Source organism: Pseudonaja textilis, chromosome 3, assembly GCF_049901715.1.
Source record: "Pseudonaja textilis isolate UNSWEBS1 chromosome 3, rPseTex1.2, whole genome shotgun sequence".
In the NCBI taxonomy this organism is placed as follows: Eukaryota; Metazoa; Chordata; class Lepidosauria; order Squamata; family Elapidae; genus Pseudonaja; species Pseudonaja textilis.
In genome coordinates, this window is record NC_141992.1 from 130,391,401 (window position 1) to 130,409,873 (window position 18,473).

General features: G+C 38.0%; 2 protein-coding genes across 4 annotated transcripts in view; one reads left to right on the top strand and one right to left on the bottom strand.

Moving 5' to 3' along the window:
• The first annotated feature begins 6 nt into the window (after nt 1–6).
• SERPINB1 (serpin family B member 1) lies at nt 7–9,269 on the top strand. Of its 3 annotated transcripts, XM_087930770.1 has the most exons (7): nt 7–251; nt 2,288–2,425; nt 2,855–2,896; nt 3,542–3,659; nt 6,452–6,594; nt 7,299–7,466; nt 8,403–9,269. In XM_087930770.1, the coding sequence occupies exons 1-7, from the start codon at nt 84–86 to the stop codon at nt 8,805–8,807; spliced, it is 1,182 nt and encodes a 393-aa protein (XP_087786896.1). In that variant the 5' UTR covers nt 7–83; the 3' UTR covers nt 8,808–9,269. The 3 variants fall into 3 exon arrangements, with proteins under 3 accessions (XP_087786896.1, XP_087786897.1, XP_087786898.1); XM_087930771.1 differs by lacking the exon at nt 2,855–2,896 and having other exon boundaries at nt 8–251; XM_087930772.1 differs by lacking the exons at nt 7–251; nt 2,288–2,425; nt 2,855–2,896; nt 3,542–3,659 and adding an exon at nt 4,119–4,151.
• Nucleotides 9,270–9,922: 653 nt separating this feature from the next.
• Nucleotides 9,923–18,473, bottom strand: part of WRNIP1 (WRN helicase interacting protein 1) — a 36,098-nt gene continuing 27,547 nt past the window's right edge. The window contains 4 exon segments of the mRNA XM_026714996.2: nt 9,923–11,005; nt 13,623–13,702; nt 15,293–15,448; nt 16,132–16,355. Of these exon segments, the coding sequence (XP_026570781.2) occupies nt 10,727–11,005; nt 13,623–13,702; nt 15,293–15,448; nt 16,132–16,355 (739 nt within the window). The 3' untranslated portion in view covers nt 9,923–10,726.

Here is an 18,473-nt window from a genome sequence, read left to right on the forward strand (position 1 = left end):
ATTGGTGCTATAATTTCCAAGGTGCCTCAGAAATAATTTTCTTTCTTTCGTTTTGCTTGTTTTCAAGCTTTCCCGTGGTCACCATGGATAAACTAGCTAATGCAAAGTCGCAATTTGCCCTGGATCTTTTCCAACAGTTGACCGAAGCCCACCCAACCGACAACGTTTTCTTTTCTCCGATCAGTATATCTTCCGCTTTGGCCATGATCGCCTTAGGGGCCCGGGGTAACACAGCCTCGGAACTCTCGAAGGTCAGCAGATGTTTGTTTGTTTGTTTTTTCTCACGGTGGTATGGCTGCTATGAGGAATTCTGCCTCTTTTGTAAGGAGAATTGTTGGGTATATGGATACACCAACCAGGTTTGGGTTGAATAAATATGTAAACCTAGGATTAAGTGTCTATGTAGCTTTAAGCACAAGAAACTGCAATGTCATTGTGGGTGCAGTTGCAGGCAGTAATATAGGTAGGAAGGGAAACGTAATAGCCCCGGCTTCTGGATGCACCTGGTTCTGTTCCTGGTCTGCTGCCTGCTGTGCTGGAACGTCTATCTGCTTACTTTTGGATGGCTACTGTGCCAGATACCATTTCAACTGAACACAAGGACTGTTTGTTTGGTGAGCTGAGGATTCAGCGTTGTCCTTGAGAGAAAGGTATCGGGAGGAGAAGATATTCAAGCAGATAAGAACATTGTATTTACTGTTAATGGACTTGATAACTGGATGGATATACTGGATAATGATATATGGACTGAATGACAATTCTTAATCTCTGTGTGTATTAAATAACTATTTTAAAACCACAAACAGTGTTTTTGTCTCCAGTGTGTGTATACTCTTGGGCCCACTCTCTCTCTCATTTGCCTGCCTGGCTTGACTGCTGCTGCACACTCTGCTAGGGGGTTTATCCCCAAACACTAACAAGAATTGTATTTCCAAGCTGTATATTTGAAAGACCGCCTCTTGTACAAGGGAGTTATGTTTGGATTTAATACGATTTAGTTAGGACTTCAAAAAAAATTAGTAAGACAAAGGATCAATAATGTTTCTTCTTTCGTGATTTATTGCAGGGTTTTTACTAGGGTTCTGCTGAACAAACAACTTTCCAGAGAATAAGGCAATAGATAGTTGATGGAGATAGAAGATGATAGATGATAGATGATAGATAGATAGATAGATAGATAGATAGATAGATAGATAGATAGATAGACAGACAGACAGACAGACAGATAAGGAATAGATTGATAGATAAAGATGATAGATAGAGAGATGGATAGATGGATGGATGGATGGATGGATGGATGGATGGATGGATAGATAGATAGATAGATAGATAGATAGATAGATAGATAGATAGATAGATAGATAGATAGATATAGACAGATGATAGATAGACAGACAGACACATAGATACATAGATATAGACAGGCAGATGTGGGGGGGGTTCTATTACTAAAGTTGGCATATTGATCAGCGGGTCTGGGAATTATATTTTTAACTGACAGTTACACTTTGTGAAAAAGTTTGAAAACCCTTGGTTTAGATTTTCAACATAAAGTTGTCCAACCTGTATGGAATAAGGATATAAGAACAAAACTGATACATACAAAAATACAAAGAAGTAATACCCTTTTTTTCGCCATGTCCCAAGCAAACTCAGCATACAGATTCATACCATTGGCTGCAATTGAAGTAGGTGGTGATAAATGAAAGCAATAGCTCTTTTCCCACAAACTTTTAGCCTCTATGGGGAATTAATATTTTGGTCTTCAAGTGACAGTGTCAGCCCCTTATACTAAATGCACAAATGGGAAATAAAATTCTGGTACTCTCCGTTGCATTCAAAGGAATCATTCTCTAGTCTCTTGCTATGCTTTATCAAAAAATCATTTGTTATGAAAAATCAGACTAATATTCAACTTTTTCCTTATCTGTACCAGTTTTTGTGTGTTTTGTACTCTACATGGATTCTGTAACTGATACCCTAAGGTAATTTTGAATAAAGCCACCTGTTTGTTACTTCCCCAAGACAGAATATATGGTAAACATGTTCAGACTTTGGTAAATCCCCCGTGTTTCCTCATATATGTATAACCCATTGTATTAATACTGTATGCACCATTTTTAAGATGAAACCTAAGCTTGCAGAAATTAGTCCTTCATACTATTTGTTTATGTGGCTTGTAGATTTCTGAAATGTCTCCATTGTTCTTAGACAAAATTATTTTTGAACTAACCCTAATTTCACTGTTCTTATTGGTACTAAGTTAGGATGTATCTTTTCCATGCAGACACTTCATTTTGATGGTGTTGAAGACCTTCATTCAGTATTTCACACGCTCAATGCTAAAATTAACTGGAGCGATGCACCCTATATTCTGAAACTTGCTAATAGGTTGTACGGAGAAAAAACTTTCAACTTTTTGTCTGTAAGTAGATTGCTAAATAAATAAACATCAATAATGTATGGGTCATCAGAGTTGCTTTATAGGTCAGTTTCAAATTTTATTAGACTATGATATTCATCAATACAGTTATTCATAGTTATTCTTTGCTTTAAGTGAATATTTAATTTCTTTTAATTAGGTCTGCTATGGTCAGCCTGGCCCAAAGACAATACAGTGAGAGCCAATCACATCCAGTCATTCATTTTCTTATACCTAATGGATAGAATCTTGCCAAATGAAAGTTATAACCATCTAACCTATTATATCCCGAGAGATTCCAGAGATTCCTACTATATCCAGAGATTCCCTCCTCCATTTGGGGATTGCACAGTCTCTTAATCTGCGTGTCTCTCTGGGAAAACTCAGTGTTTTGCTAAAATTTCCTACCCCCACCCTCTATTGCTTCTCCAGGTGCACATTCCATCCCAGCCTATGAAATATGAAGTTTTACAGGTTCATTCTTTTTCTCTCTTTTATCCATATACAGTCATGTTTCTTGCAAAATGTAGAAGCATTGCAACTAACATTATTAGCTAGATCCAGATTTTCCAATTACATTACAACTTGTACGCATAATATGTATCTCTTTACAGAAGAATAAACTTTCTTCAAAGACCATTCTGTTCAGGCTACATTCAGTTGAAACAAACGATGCTAATCTCTTATCATGGTTAAAGTACTGAAGAAGAGCTGGGAGGCCTAGACTCAAAACCTCACTCAGAATAGTCTACTTTTTCCTTCAGGCTTCTTGTGTTTTTCAGCCTGAATGTGATTATCATGACAGTGAATTGGAAAACTTCAACACAGACTGCGTCAGCCTTTAAGAAAGCGATAGATATGTCTTCATTGTGCTATTATGAGTTCTTGTTATGTGCTTAAATGCACTTAGAAAATTCTAGAGAATGAGGGATGATGAAAGCAAAGGCTGCCAAGCAGGAACAGGGAGATTAATTGAATCTCCAATTGATTGGAGATGGCAATTCTTATTATTTATTATTTATTAAATGTAAATGCTTCCCCACTTGCTATCCATAATAATTCTATTTATTTTATCATTTATTTTATCATTTATAAATATTATATGTCTCATTTTGCTAGGATTTCTTGACTAACACCCAGAATTTGTATGGATCTGAATTATCCAAAGTAGACTTCTCAAATGCCCCAGACAAGGCAAAAGAGGAAATTAACCAATGGGTAGAACAACAGACTGAAGGTGAGATTAAAATTTTTTTTAACAACTATAGTTTTATCTTTTCTTGGGTAATAGTTTGGAATAGTTAATCATATAGAATGGGTCCTTCTTGTACAGTGGTTAATAAGGGATCCAGTTAGCAGTATGTATCTTGATAAAAGGTGTTTTGGGCCAGCATAACAAGTCTGATAAAATACAAGTTTGGGAACAATATACAGCCGACAATAAATTAAAGTTCCACATTGTCCTTGCCCTTAGACTATTTCCTGAGCAATACTTAGAAAGTGGACATTACATATTAATGGGTCTGCTTAATGCAACTCACATTCTTTTATTTTATTAATTACATTTATATGCTGCTTATCTTTAAGTGATATCGGGGATAAAATACAAAATACACTGTGTGCACAATTATTAGGCAAGTTGTACTTTGGAGGATTAATTTTATTATTGAACAACTGCTCTCAATCAATCAAATGGTAATTAACCAATGGGTAGAACAACAGACTGAAGGTGAGATTAAAATTTCAAACCTGAATATTTAAGAAAGTAAAAATGAGGCTTTTACTTTCTTGGAAGAGTATCTAAGTGTGCACAATTATTGGGCAACTATCAGTGTGCAGACTTATTATGCAAGAAAATGAAAAATTGCCCATCTTGTTTATTTGCATCTGTTAAAGTGAGAATAAACAACAAACAACTCAAAATGTATAAATAAACATTTAAAGAAAAAAAAATCAGTGACCAATATAGCCACCCTTCTTCTCTATAACAATCATAAACCTTCCATTTATGGAGTCTTGTCAGTTTCTTGACCTGTTGACGATCAACATTTTGTGCAGCAGCAACCACAATCCCAGACACTATTCAGAGAGGTGTACTGTTTTCCTTTACTGTAAATCTCCTGTTTAAGAAGAGCTCACAAGTTCTCAACAGGGTGTAGGTCAGGTGAGGAAGGGGGCATGTCATTATTCTTTCATCTTTAAGGTCTTTACTGGCTGGCCATGCAGTGGAGTGCATGAAATAGAACATTGTCCTGCGTAAAAAAATCATGGTCTTCTTGAAAGATGCAGACGTTTTCCTGTACCACTGCTTGAAGAAAATGTCTTCTAAAAACTGGCAATATGTTTGGGAGTTGATTTTGAGTCCATCTTCAACTGGAAAAGGTCCAACTAGCTCATCTTTAGTAATCCCAGTCCATAGCAGTACCTCACTTCCACCTTGCTGGCATCTGAGTCAAAGTGGAACTCTGTGCCTGTTACTGATCCAGCCATGGGCCCATCCATCTTGTCTGTCAAGTCTCTCTCATCAGTCCATGAAACCTTTGAAAAATTTGTCTTGAGGTATTTCTTGGCCCAGTCTTGCAGTTTTAACTAATGTGTCTTGTTCAGTGGTGGTTGGGTTCAGCCTTCCTTACCTTGGCCATGTCTCTGAGCACTGAACACCTTGTACTTCTGGGCACTCCAGGTAGGTTGCAGTTCTAGAACATAACAGCACTGGAGATAATGGGTTCCTGGTAGCTTCACATTTGATTCTTCTCAAATCTTTCGCAATTAACGTGCATCTTTTTTTCTTAACCCGTTTCTTGACTATTCTCAACAAAACATTTGATGGTTCTGTGATCGCGCGCCAATATCTTATCAGTTTCAAGAATGCTGCATCTCTCTGAAAAACATTTTATAATTTTGGACTTTTCAGAGTCAGTTAAATCTCTTTTTTGGCCTACTTTGCCTGAGGAAAAGGAGCTGCCTAATAATTATACATACCTTGATCTCTTTAGGCCACACCCTCCCTCATTACACAAATACACATTACCTGATATGCTTATATCCATTAAGTAGTTAAGTTTATACAGCTTGGAGGTGGAAAATTTGAATTAAAATGATGACATGGCCAAACACTCACTTGCCTAATAATTGTGCACACAGTGTAATTAAAATTTAGAAAGAATAAATAGACCAAAAACCAAGAGGACAGGAGACACGAAGATGGGGATCTTCTCTCTATCCCATCAGCCATCACCACTCCCGGCCCCCAGCATAGAACCCTCCTGTTGGGGCTCCAGACCAGGCAGCAGAGTCAGATTTTAAGACTCTTCTAGAAGGCCAGGAGTGTTGGGGTTAACCTTACCTCAGCAACAGAATTTTTAAAAAACACTGAATGTTTTGACTAAAATATTGATTAAAAAGAGGGTTTTAGTTTAAATTGGGTTGATTTTGGGTTTGGCTAGTCTGGAGAAAAGGACTAGGAGGTGACATTATAGCAGTATTTCGTTATTTTGAGAGGTTGCCACAAAGAGGAGGAGGTCAGCTTATTCACCAAACCACCAGAGGGCAGAACAAGAAAAAAATAAATGGAAACTAATCAAGGAGAGAAGCACCCTGGAACTAAGGAAAAACTACCTAACAGTGAGGACAATTAACCAATGGAACACCTTGCTGGCCGAAGCTGTAAGTCCTTCATTACTGGAGGTTTTTAAGAAGAGACTGGACAGTCATTTGTCTGAAATGATCTCCTGCTTGAGCAGGGGGTTGGACTAGAAGACTTCCAGGGTCCCTTCCATCTCTATTCTGATTGATTGATCGATCGATTCTGGAGATGTGACAGCTTAGGCAAATGACAGAAATGGCCAGTCAGTGTCACTTACAGCAGCTTTTGCTAATTCAGGATTTTTAAAAGGAAAATATTTATAAGATAATTGCAGAGGGGAAATGTACATTTAAGTGCATTTAGATTAATCTCATCGATCTGGTAATATTGTTTAAGTCTCAGTTCTTTGCACAGCTAATTAACAGTGAAATTTCTCCATCAAGGTAAAATCCCTGACTTGTTATCTGAAGGATCCATCAATGAAATGACTAAATTGGTTTTGGTGAATGCTGTCTACTTTAAAGGCAGCTGGGCAAAGGCATTTCAAGAAAAAGATACTGAAGACAAGCCTTTTAGACTAAATAAGGTAAATAATGTTTCTTTTCTGTAACAATAGCTTATTGTTTAGGCATCTGTAGGAATAAACACTCTCATGAAGCATCACATCCAAGCTTTTATGATGGCACTGAACACATGATCCTAACTTATCTGTAGTTATGTTTTTAAAGCCTTATATCAATTCCTTTGAGCCTGATCACTAGTTACAAACTCAACTTGCCCATAAGTTAAATCTAATTCCATTCTGAAATAGTTTACTGAATTTAGTGGCTCATTTGTCTGCTTGCTCTAATACATGAAGGACAATAAAGCAGTTTTTTTTTAATACTATAGGTAGTTTTTTCCTCCTTGGTTTAGTTTTTAAGTTGGTTTACTTCTGTTTATCCTTATCTGGGAATGAATTTCAGTTAGCTTAATAGAGTTGTATGATTCCAAAGAACAGCTATATAATAATATAGCTTTGCAAAGATCTATTTCCCAGAACTAGTTCTATCAATTTCAGTTCTCTCTCTCTCTCTCTCTCTCAAACTATACATAACTATATATATATAACTATATATATATATATATAACTATATAACTATATATATATATATGTGTGTGTGTGTGTGTGTGTGTGTGTGTGTGTGTATATGTATATGTATATATATATACAAACATACATACATACATAAGCTTTATTTCTTTGTTGTTTGATAAGCTCCTTGCTGTAATATTCTTAAAATAATGCAGACAGAAAAGAAGAATGTGAAGATGATGTTTATGAAAGAGAAACTTCCTTTTGGTTATATCCCTGAATGCCACTGTCGTGTGCTGGAACTGCCATACAAGGGAGAGGATCTTAGCATGATCATCCTTTTGCCTGATGACATTGAGGATAATTCCACAGGCCTAGAACAGGTGATTGATTCTGTTGTTTTCTTGCTGTTGCTATAAAATTATTGTCCTAAAGAAAATTATTCTAAATATCACATCAATACAGTACTTGGTAGGATCACCCATATTTATGAACAAAGTTGTGGTTTATGTAATATGTTGAGTGGCTCCACATACCAGGTCATGACGGTAATCCATTCCAGGACTTTGGTCACAGCCCGATTTGGTCCCGAACAGAAGAAAGACTGCGCATGCGTGGCAGGGGAAATCATTGCAGCTGTATTTAATTTGTACCAGAGGAACTGTTTATGACCAGAAGCAACAGTTTCCCCAAATATTAGTCGTCACCCAATTTGGTTGTGAACAGAAGCGTCCGTGACCCGACGCTTCACTGTACATCAGTGGAATTCTGAAGAGAGGCTGCCTTATTCTGGGGATCTCCAGAAAATCTTTAAGAGTTTTCTGCATTTTTGTACCACTATGAATCCCTAACCATCTCAGGTGAAAGGGTTGAAAACAGATTAGATCTGAATTAGATTTAAACAATATCTCAAATTGTAAACAGTAAGGTATCTATAAAATAAATGCTTTTTATATTACATTTTGACAAGACAACCATGGTTTTGCCTTAAAATACTTTTCTAAAAAAAAATCTATGTTTACTTCTAATAATGTTTATTATGCTATAAACTCTGCATTATTTTGTTTTTTCATCTGAACAAGTTAAAATTGCAAATAGTTTAGCATGAGGCAGAAACCATCTTGTTTGAAGATGGTTGTTTGAAACCATCAGTTCAATGCCATTTTTAATTGTCTCTCATAGAGACAGACCCTGGCTCTGCAAATTCGTTTACACTGAAGTCAGAGAGGTTATTTTTCAGCAAGGCATTTCCTGTGCTGAAATGGAAATATCGTGTCACAGTGATACAAATAATTACTTCCCTTTCTTTGCCATTTTAGCTGGAACAGCAGCTTACTTTGGAAAAACTGCAAGAATGGAACCAGAATATGATTTCTGAAGTGGACGTCTATGTTCATCTACCTAAATTCCAGCTGGAAGAAAACTATGATCTTAAATCTTACTTTGCAGCATTGGGGCTAGTAGATATGTTTGACAGTGACAAGGCTAACTTGTCTGGAATGTCAGGAGCCCAGGGTCTCCATGTGTCTAAAATAGTTCACAAGTCCTTTCTAGAAGTAAATGAAGAAGGCACTGAAGCAGCAGCAGCTACTGCTGCTACAATTACAAATACATTTTCTTTGCCCATGGAAGAGAATTTTATTGCTGACCATCCTTTCGTATTTTTTATCCGTCATAATCCAACAAACACTATACTTTTCCTTGGTAGATTTGCTTCTCCATAAAGAGTATCATAAGTCATAAAACCAACTTCCAGCCTCCTATAAAATATATGTTTCTCAGCCTGCTTGGAGGAAATTGAACAAATTGGGTTTTTCCAGATCAGGGGTGTCAAACTCATGTCACATGACGTATTGCGACTCCCCCCCCCTTTTGCTAGACTGGGGGTGGTGTGGCCAGCACATGCTGCATCTGGCCCGTGAGTTTGACACCCCCTGCTCCAGATGTTTTCCATCTTTAATTTTCTTGATTTTCTGTTAACAGATTTTATGTGGCACTTTGCTCTGAAAAGTAGCCATCTCTAATCTAAGGTATTCAGGTGTGTGTGATTTCACTTTAATTTCCAGCTAGCTAGGAATTAGTAGTTTGAGGTGTTTGGAAGCTGTCAGGCAAGGGGTAGCTGCTGTGCGTTGTATCTGTAAAACGAATAACATATGAATTATTGGAATAAAGTTGGCTTGTATTCAATATAATGCAAGTGTCTTTGGTCCAGACTCTTTGGTCCTGGAAAATAATTGATAATATAAAATCCAGAAAGTGACTTTTTTGTTCTTAAAAATACAAAACAATTTGGTGCATGTCCTAGTACCTTATGAAGAATTACAACTTTTCTTATCATTCAGTAAATACAGAATTGTTCACATACAAATTACCAGTGACCTCAATCTACTAATTTTTTGATATTTTTTGTCCACATTCTCTCTGCTCAGTAAATCTGAGCTACATATTGTTCATCCTTCAGGCGTTCATTTTATTGAAGGCAGGTGTGAAATAAAGACATTCTAGTGACATTTTGAAGGAGTTGTTACTTCTACAATTCAGTTTAATTCATGTTGCCTGGATGATTTAGAGGAATTCTTGCTTTAAATATTTAAGAAAGCCCCCTCATGCTTTCCCCTGCGCTGTCATTTATAAGATAAGCTGCCAATGATCTTGACTTTATGACTACTTTCCCTTCCCTGGCCAGCCCATTCCCAACCTCTTACAACTATCTGCAGGTGGAGTTCTGGGCTAGCAAAATGAAATCAGTATAAGATGAACACAGTATAAGACTGCATACCAAACAACAGACTACTTACAATATTATAATTGAAGTCTTTTTGCAAAATGGAGGCATTAATGTTTTTAAATTAACTTTATTTTCAGAGTTTCAAAATTTCTCAAGGTACATTTCAGTTATAAGGATTTTTTTTTCAGCTTAAGGTGCAAATGCAGTATTTCTTTGCAGTCTGGCATAAATTAAGTTCCAAACAAAGGCACAAGTAAAATTAGGCCTTTCTAAGTTGTATGGATTGTATTAAATATATATCCGTGCTTATACCAGTCCCACTGAAAAAGCCTAATATTAGCTAAGCTGGGCAATTTTCATTTTTAAATTTTTGACATAATGCCCTTTATATCCTTGATTAAATCAAGTGATTTTAGTTGTCCTTTTACCCATATCGTATGTATTTTATCCAAGGTTATCAAAAAATTCTAACATTTTGCATAAAACTTGCAATAAAATATTTTTAGTAGTACAAAATGGTTCAGGAATGTGCAGCTATTTGGACTTCAAGTGGAAAAGGAGCAGCTCCTTAAACAGAACACATATTTTCCTCTTACACAATTAGTGTAGAAAAGTGTAGTTTCTTTCAAGAACTTTAATGTTACATTATACATTAATGCATATATCTATATCTGTGCTGAGCAGCTTTTTGCCTTGAATTGGAGCAATAAAATACCCCCAAAATCATTTCATGTGTATCAAAGATGATTTAATTAACATACATATTATTTAATACAAAAAGGTAGGCATCTCAGTTTGAGGCTACCAGTTTAATATGGCTAGCCTGGAAAAATATTTTTTCTTAAAACTGAAATGAACTTTTAAGAAAAAATATTATGGGACTAATATGAATCGCGTGGGACAATACAGAGTTTTCTATCCAATTTTGCTTCGTGTGAAAAAATCAATCCCTTTCAACTCTTCAGGCAGGTATTCTTGTTCTACAGGATTCTTGTACATAGGATTATATTTGTAATCTTTACCATAACCTAAATTTTTCATGAGCTTGGTGGGTGCATTCCGCAAATGTAAAGGGACAGGCGGAAGAGGTCCTTGGTGGTCTCTTAGGCACGTTTTCACATTACTGTAAGCACTGTACACTTCAATAGACTTCGGTGCTCTGGCGAAATAGACCACACACTGCGCCAGTAAGACCTATGCAAAACAAAGAAAAGGATAATTAAAGAAGCAAGGGAAATGTACTGCAGGTAGACTGTCGGCTTCTGTCGAGTACTGGATACTTTACACAACAAATCACGTTACTCACAAATAAAGATGAGTGATGTTTAGGTTTATTTCAGTTCTTCCAATCATGATCAGCAACAACAACGGAAGTCCGTGCTAAGTCAGCACTGAGAGCAACTGCCTTTCAGCGTTGTTTATATCCATTCTCCACCGCTCCCAATTAGCCTAATATCTGCCCATTAACTAATCCCTCACGCCTCCTCCCCGTGCCTAATTAATTACGCCTATTGCCTCCTAACCCTCGTTCCCCCTAACTTGCTTAGAACCTTCCCCTCCCATCAAGGTACATCCCGTCATATTCTTCCCCCTTCCTTTGCGGTATTCGGAGCAGGGGTGAACAAAAAGCGAAAATCAATCCATTCAACCACGGCATCCCTGCGAAAGAGCTGAGCGATCCGCACGTGACTCCGGAACCTCCGTCACGCTCTCTCATACACCGCCAGCAGGGATGATGTCAGCATCGCCCATTCACAGCTGATTTGGGGAGAAACGTCGGCATCACATTGCCGCTGTACAGCCAAGTCAGGGAGAAATGCCAGAATATGTGTCGGGCTTCAGACTCATTTCTGTAAGATGGTTGGATTGCAAGTTACAGCATCACTGAAAAAAAAATGGCTTTGGAATGCTTTTCACACATTGCAGCATCAAGTGATCAAAATTCAGATGCTTGGAAACTGACTCATATTTATTCCTGGGGGGGAGGGGTGTCTTGGCATTCCCTTTTGCAAACTTCTGACAAGCCAAGTCAATGCGGAAGCCCAATTCATTTCATTTAACAACCATGTTACTAACTTAACAACTGCAGTTATTCACTTAACAACTGTAACAGATAACCAGAGTTGGAAGTGACTTTATAGGTCCTCTAGTCCAATCTCTTGCCCAAGCAGGAGACCTTTTCTGACAGATGGGAGTCCAATCTTGGAAGTCTCAAGTGATGGTGCTCCCACAACTTCCGAGGGCAAACTGTTCCATTGGTTGATGGTTCTCACTGTCAGAAAGTTTCTCCTTATTTCCAGGTTAAATCTCTCCTTGTTCAGTTTCCATCCATTATTCCTTGTCTGGCCTTCGGGTGCTTTAGAAAATAGCTTGACCCCCTCCTCTCTATGGCAGCCCCTCAAATATTGGAAGACCGCTATCATGTCTCCCCTGGTCCTTCTCTTTACTAGACTAGCCATGCCAGTTCCTGTAACCGTTCTTCATATGTTTTAGTCTCCAGTCTCCTAATCATCCTGGTTGCTCTTCTCTGTACTTTTTCTAGAGTCTCAACATTTTTTTATAATGTGGTGAGCAAAACTGGATGCCGTACTCTAGGTGTGGTCTTACTAAGGCTTTATAGAGTGGTATTAGTACCTCACTTATCTCGATTGTATCCCTCTGTTAATGCAACTTAGGATTGCATTAGCTTTTTTGGCTACTGCTGCACACTGCTGGCTCATATTTAGCTGATTGGCCACTAAGTCACCAAGATCCCTCTCACAGTTGCTGCTATTGAGCCTGGTTTCAAGCTGTAGCAAGAAAGGTCGTAAAATGGGGGCCAAATTCACTTAATAACTGCCTCACTTAACAACGTAAATTTTGGGCAAGATTGGGTCGTAAGTCAAGAACTACTTCTCTATGTTGCACTGAACACTTGACATCAGAGAGTATGATTACAACATTTCATTGAAAAATGTGGAATTGACAGAATGACAGGAAGAAAGGGCCTATGAGCAAAGTAAATGCTGAATGTGCAAAATTTAACATTCCAGGAATGGAACATTTCATCATTATTAGGAGTGTTCTGTTTCTAGTCATACTATTCTTGATTGTGAAAATCTATACTTGGTCCAGTCTTTAAATACTACAAATGGTTTCTGGTTCAGAATAATTAACTTTTGAAATTACTAAAGCATCATCAGAATGACATGATTGCCATGAATCAGAGGTATGAATGTTTCCAGAGTTTTCTGGAACATTCCATTCCCTGAATATTAAATGGTTTTGTATCTCCTAAATTGGACTCATTGGCATAGATTCCTAGGAAAAACATACAAGGTTACATTAGTAGTTAGTTTAGTAATTATATGCAATATAAGGAAGCACAATTACTGTACAGATAGTCCTTGACTTAGAACCATAACTGGTACCAGAATTTCCATTGTTAATCAAGATAGATGTTAAGTCAGCCATGCTCAATTTTATGATATTTTTGCCATGGTTGTTAATCAAATCACTGGAGTTGTTAAATGAATCACATTCCCCTATTGACTTTGCTTGCTGGAAGTCAGCTGGGAAGACTACAAATGACAATCACATAGCCCTAGGACATTGTAACCATCGTAAATACCAAGCACCCAAATTTTGTTCATGTGACTATGGGAATGCTGCAATGGACATAAATGTGAGGACTGGTTTTAAGTCCCTTTTTTTCAGTGCCATTGTAACTTTGAGTAGTCGCCAAATGAATGGTTGCAAGTTTGAGAACTACCTATAGAAGAAAGAGGAACATTTAAAAGTTCTGATATTAGTTGTTTATAAATTACATTACCTCACACTCCGGCATTCCAATAAAGTGGCAACCTTGGTAAGCAGCCACAGCTTGAGGTAAGGCCAAGGGATCTGCCAATCCTATAATGAAATTTTATATTCTAATCAGTCATATGATACATCAAGTCAAGTCAACTCAAGTAAACCCCTACCTGCCACAAGGCCTTTCTGTTTGAGGGACTACTTGTCCTGTGTGCTTCAAAAGACTTGACTTCCTTCAGGCCTCACTGATTAAGCAAAGTCAACTAGTAAGACCCAAGAGGCAGGCCTTCAGGTGCTCCATCTCTCCTTTAGAGATTCACATGGCATCTGCCTTAAAGTGATCTTTAAAACACTAGATTTTCTCCTAGGCCTTGAATTTGGATAGTTGGGCTGGACACTGACGGAGGAGGACAAAGCAAGATGGTTTGTTTCTCCCATGGACAGTTATTATTTTCTGGGTGGGTTTTTTTTAGGTAGTCTAGAAGTTTGATGAATAAATCAACAGGATATATTTATCTGGTAAAACTGCCAATGGTAACATATTAAAACTTGCTTTCATACATATTCTCCTTTGTATCCTTCATATCTAAGAATTAAGGTATGAACACTGGTTTCTCTATAGCACAAATGATTCAGTCTCTAATTCCACTAGGGAAACAGGCAATATCTTTCTATATAATTGGCTCATGAGCCTTTGAGGCTCACTTTTTTAGCCCAAGGAATACAGCACTTTCTGGGGATAAACTAGAAGGCAGCTGGATAGAAAGCTATCAGTACATATGAGGGGCACCAGAGTGACTAAGAAAAAAATGAGTTTCAATCAATGGTTAGTTGTTGCACACTAATCTCTGGTTTCAAATGGAGTACCCCAGTTTTATTCTTTTCAAGCCAAGTGAACAACAGGACAACAGGTGGATAGGTTTTGTTCATTTTGACCTCCCTCAACCAATGGTGAAATGGACATCTTGTCAAAAGGCTACCAACATAATGAAACTACCGGTAGAATATGTCATGTATGTGAAACACTATATAAAGGCCTTGTTTGATGACGAGTGAAATAGGGACGACTTTAGCCCAAGTCTAGAAGAAATAACACTGGGACTCAGGCTGCAAAGATTTCTCTCATCTTAGAATGTTCAAGTTACCCATTAGAATCTTATCAGTCAACTACTTCTGATATTGGAGATCTCCATATTCATCATCTAAAACCCTGTGCTAGACAAGTGCATCATAGTTCGGAAGCCATACCCTCTATTCAGTAGGTTTGTAGATTCATGAGCTGATGCATAGGCAAGCACATTTCCAGTTTCAATAAGCCAAATACCTTGTTCATAAGGATACCTATTAAACAGTTGGATGACTCCAAATGTTATAATGCTGCCTGTAATATTCTGAACTTCTCCTGATACGTTAGAGCTGCAATTCATAAAAACTGAGCTGATTGACTTCTGGCCAAACTCCAATTCTAGAGCAAATATCTCAAAAACTGTCACCTGCTCCTTCATAGTTGCCCTGGAGACAGGTCTTCCCACTTGCCCTATATTGTAAGAAGGAGAATGGCAGTTACTTGCACTTTCGAAGTAAAGGCTGAATGGCCGAGTGCAGCGTTGGAGATAAAAGCGCTAGAATGGCTAGAAGGGTGCTAGGCAAAAGTGCCCATAGAAACTCACATTCTCTTCAGTTACTCACCTATATCCTCACTTGCAAATCGTACCAACCTTCTTGCCACATACAATGGATCCTCACCCCCTTCAAGCATTCGGGCCAGCCAGTAAAGGGAAGCATTTTCGTCAGAGCCACGCATAGATTTATGAAGTGCAGAGATGCAGTTATAATGCTCTTCACCTATTGGGAAACAGACCAAAAGCTTCGATCATCCAATGCATCTGAGGAGCAGAGGCACTGCAATGGAAATGCATGTTTTTCCAAGGCGTGTATTAATTTCAGGATGCCTGTATTACTTTTAAAGAGAGATAAAAATTACTTTGCATTCTTCAAAGTAACTGGGAGCAAAGACCCTGCTGCATTTTTTTTCTTCCGAGTTTCAAGCTGCTTCTTGTGGGATATTATATCGAATGTTTTACAGCATATTGTATTGGTGACATAGAACATTACAATATTCAGGATTGAATAATTACTGTATTTTAATGCTCATGTATATAGTGTATTGTTTCTACACTTAGTTCATCATCCAGTGATAAGAGGGATAAATGATACATCAGCAGGTTCTGACCAGTTCTGGAGAACTGGCAGCGGAAATTTTGAGTAGTTTGGAGAACCAGCAAATACCACCTCTGATTGGGGATTTTACAGTATCCTTCTCCTGCCATGCCCACTAAGCCACGCCCACAGAACTGGTAGTAAAAAAATTTGAACCCCACTGATCTACATGAATCAATACAAGTTACGATTCCCTTGAGAGAGAAAATATATGCTGTACAAAAGCAGTTCAACAGAATGTACAGCTAACTCAAGTATGTGATTTCCTTCCCAATACTGCCATAAGGGCTGTTATATTTGCCACTCACCAGCTCGGTCATACAAAATGTGGGATCGCTGGAGTCCTTCCTTCACGTGGTCTTCTGTGATGACCACTTGTTTAGCAGAACATTCATGGCTGTTACTCGGATGGGAGAGGTTGGTTAATCTTGACTGGACAGCCATCTGGAGCCCATTTAACCCAGTTCTTGCATCACCATCACAAAGATAGGCAAGAGTGTTTATTGCTCTTCTTTCAATCAATACACATAAACTGAAATAAAAATATAACTCATTACTTCCAATCAGGATGAAACATCTGAGTTCATTACACATTGTTTGTCCACAAAACCATGTTTCTTCATCTTGGACAAAGAAAGCAAAATAGACCCAGGTTTTAGCCTCATGAAATTATTTCAAATATCACAGAGGCTTTACAAAGAATATGTTGGGGTGTACAAACTCAAGGCCTCTGGCCAGATGTGGCCCGTGGTGTACTTAACTGTGGCCTGCAGCCCTCCCTGGAAACAGCAAAGGCCTCATTGAGCTCCATTTTTACTGGTAAAGCACTGCAGGAGGCCATTGTGCCCAAAAACAGACCCTCAATGAGTGACATCAAGCTGCCATGCCCACCCTGGCCATGGTCTCACCCCCGAAGGTCAAACACAACCCTGATGTGTCCCTCAATGAAATCGAGTTTGACATACCTGGAATATGTCGTGTGTCTCCTTGGTTTTCAGAATGCTATAAATATTTAATGTAGTAATGTTAAACATTCTTCTGAGTCCTTCTTTGTCATTTGATAACAAACAGAAGATAAAGTGATAGTAAGTTTTAATCTATACATGGTCACATTCAAACCAGACTAGGGAATCCTTCCAAACCCATACTAAAAATTGAAATCGGAACCATATTTTCCCTTGAAATTGAAACAGCAGTTACACCATTAACTGCTTTATTTATTCTGTTAAATAGGAACAAACACAAAAGGCTAAACAACTAAATACCAGGCTGTAGTTACAATTGAATACCTTGGCTTACCTTTCTTCCCCAGCATGCAGTCAAATAAATGCCCACTAAGAAGGTCAACCTGTTTGATCTCTTTTAGAAGGAGCTGAAACATCAGTGTAAATTTTGCCACCTAATAACCATGTTCTCTTAAGTTTATTTTAAAATAAATCATTCAAAACCAAAATTGATCATCAAGAAAATTTTAAAATCATCCTAAAATTTTCAATGGCATTAAAAAAAATTAATGTTTTGGAAAGATAACATAGTTGTACATGCTTGTAGAGGGATCTGAAGATGAAGGATATTATCATTTGTCACAATCGCAGCATTTATTCTGAGGCTAATAGACACTACTGACCTCAGCAGGGAAGAGAACCTTTAAATGCAGATATAGCAGTGGTCGCCGACTGGTGGGCTGCGAGAAAATTTTGGTGGGCCACAGAGAAATCTCACCCCCAGAGCACCCCTCCAAAGCAATTAATCCAGGCTGTACAGAAACACAAGACTGCGCTGCCCACATGGCCAGCGGGAACCCTCCCTACCCACTCACTTCTTACCCGGCAAACTTGCTTGCTAAATTTTCCGACCATCAGCTGCTCTGCTGGGAGATTTAGATTAGCTAGGAAGCAGAAATGGTTAGATTTCTTGCTTTTTAGCTAGTCTTTAGATCTTTGGCTCTGCTTTTAAGCACAGCCGAACTTCCCTTAGGACTGAAGGTTCTATTATTCAGTGCAGATTCACGGCAAGCATATTTTATGTGACAGACTGAGCTAGCTGATGGCAGATAGATAGATCACTGTGAGCAACTCAATCGGCCTGCCTGCTTTTGGGTAAAAATTGTTCTTTTTTTATAAAAAATTCAATATTTATATAAATATTTATAATATTTACATACAAGCCATGCCCAACCAAGCCATACCCACAAATTAGGCCACACCCGCAGAACCGGTTAGTGGTTCCTGGGATCTAATATTGTGAGTGTGGTGGTCCCTGAGGTCCAAAAGGTTGGTGACTCCTGCTCTGGAGGAAGTGAGAAGTCCTCATATAGTTTAAAACAGCTGTTACTTTTCCTGGGGTCACTCAGCAGCCACTACAACTTGCCATATATTAAGACAGAACAGCCTTCAATAAAGTTGTTGAGTCCTATATACCATGCTGTCCCTTTATGCTGTACGATGACACAACATTTTGCTATCCAATTATCATTTGAATTATTTTTTTCCTTTTAGTACATATCTGTTTATTATTTCAGTTCTGTTTTCGCTTTCTTCTTCATTTTTAGTATTTTTCCTTCTTTACAATATGTGTCAGTTTTAACATATTGAGTTCATTAGTTCTGTAGAAACAACTAGTTATCTTTCAAATGAATGTAGTATGAAAG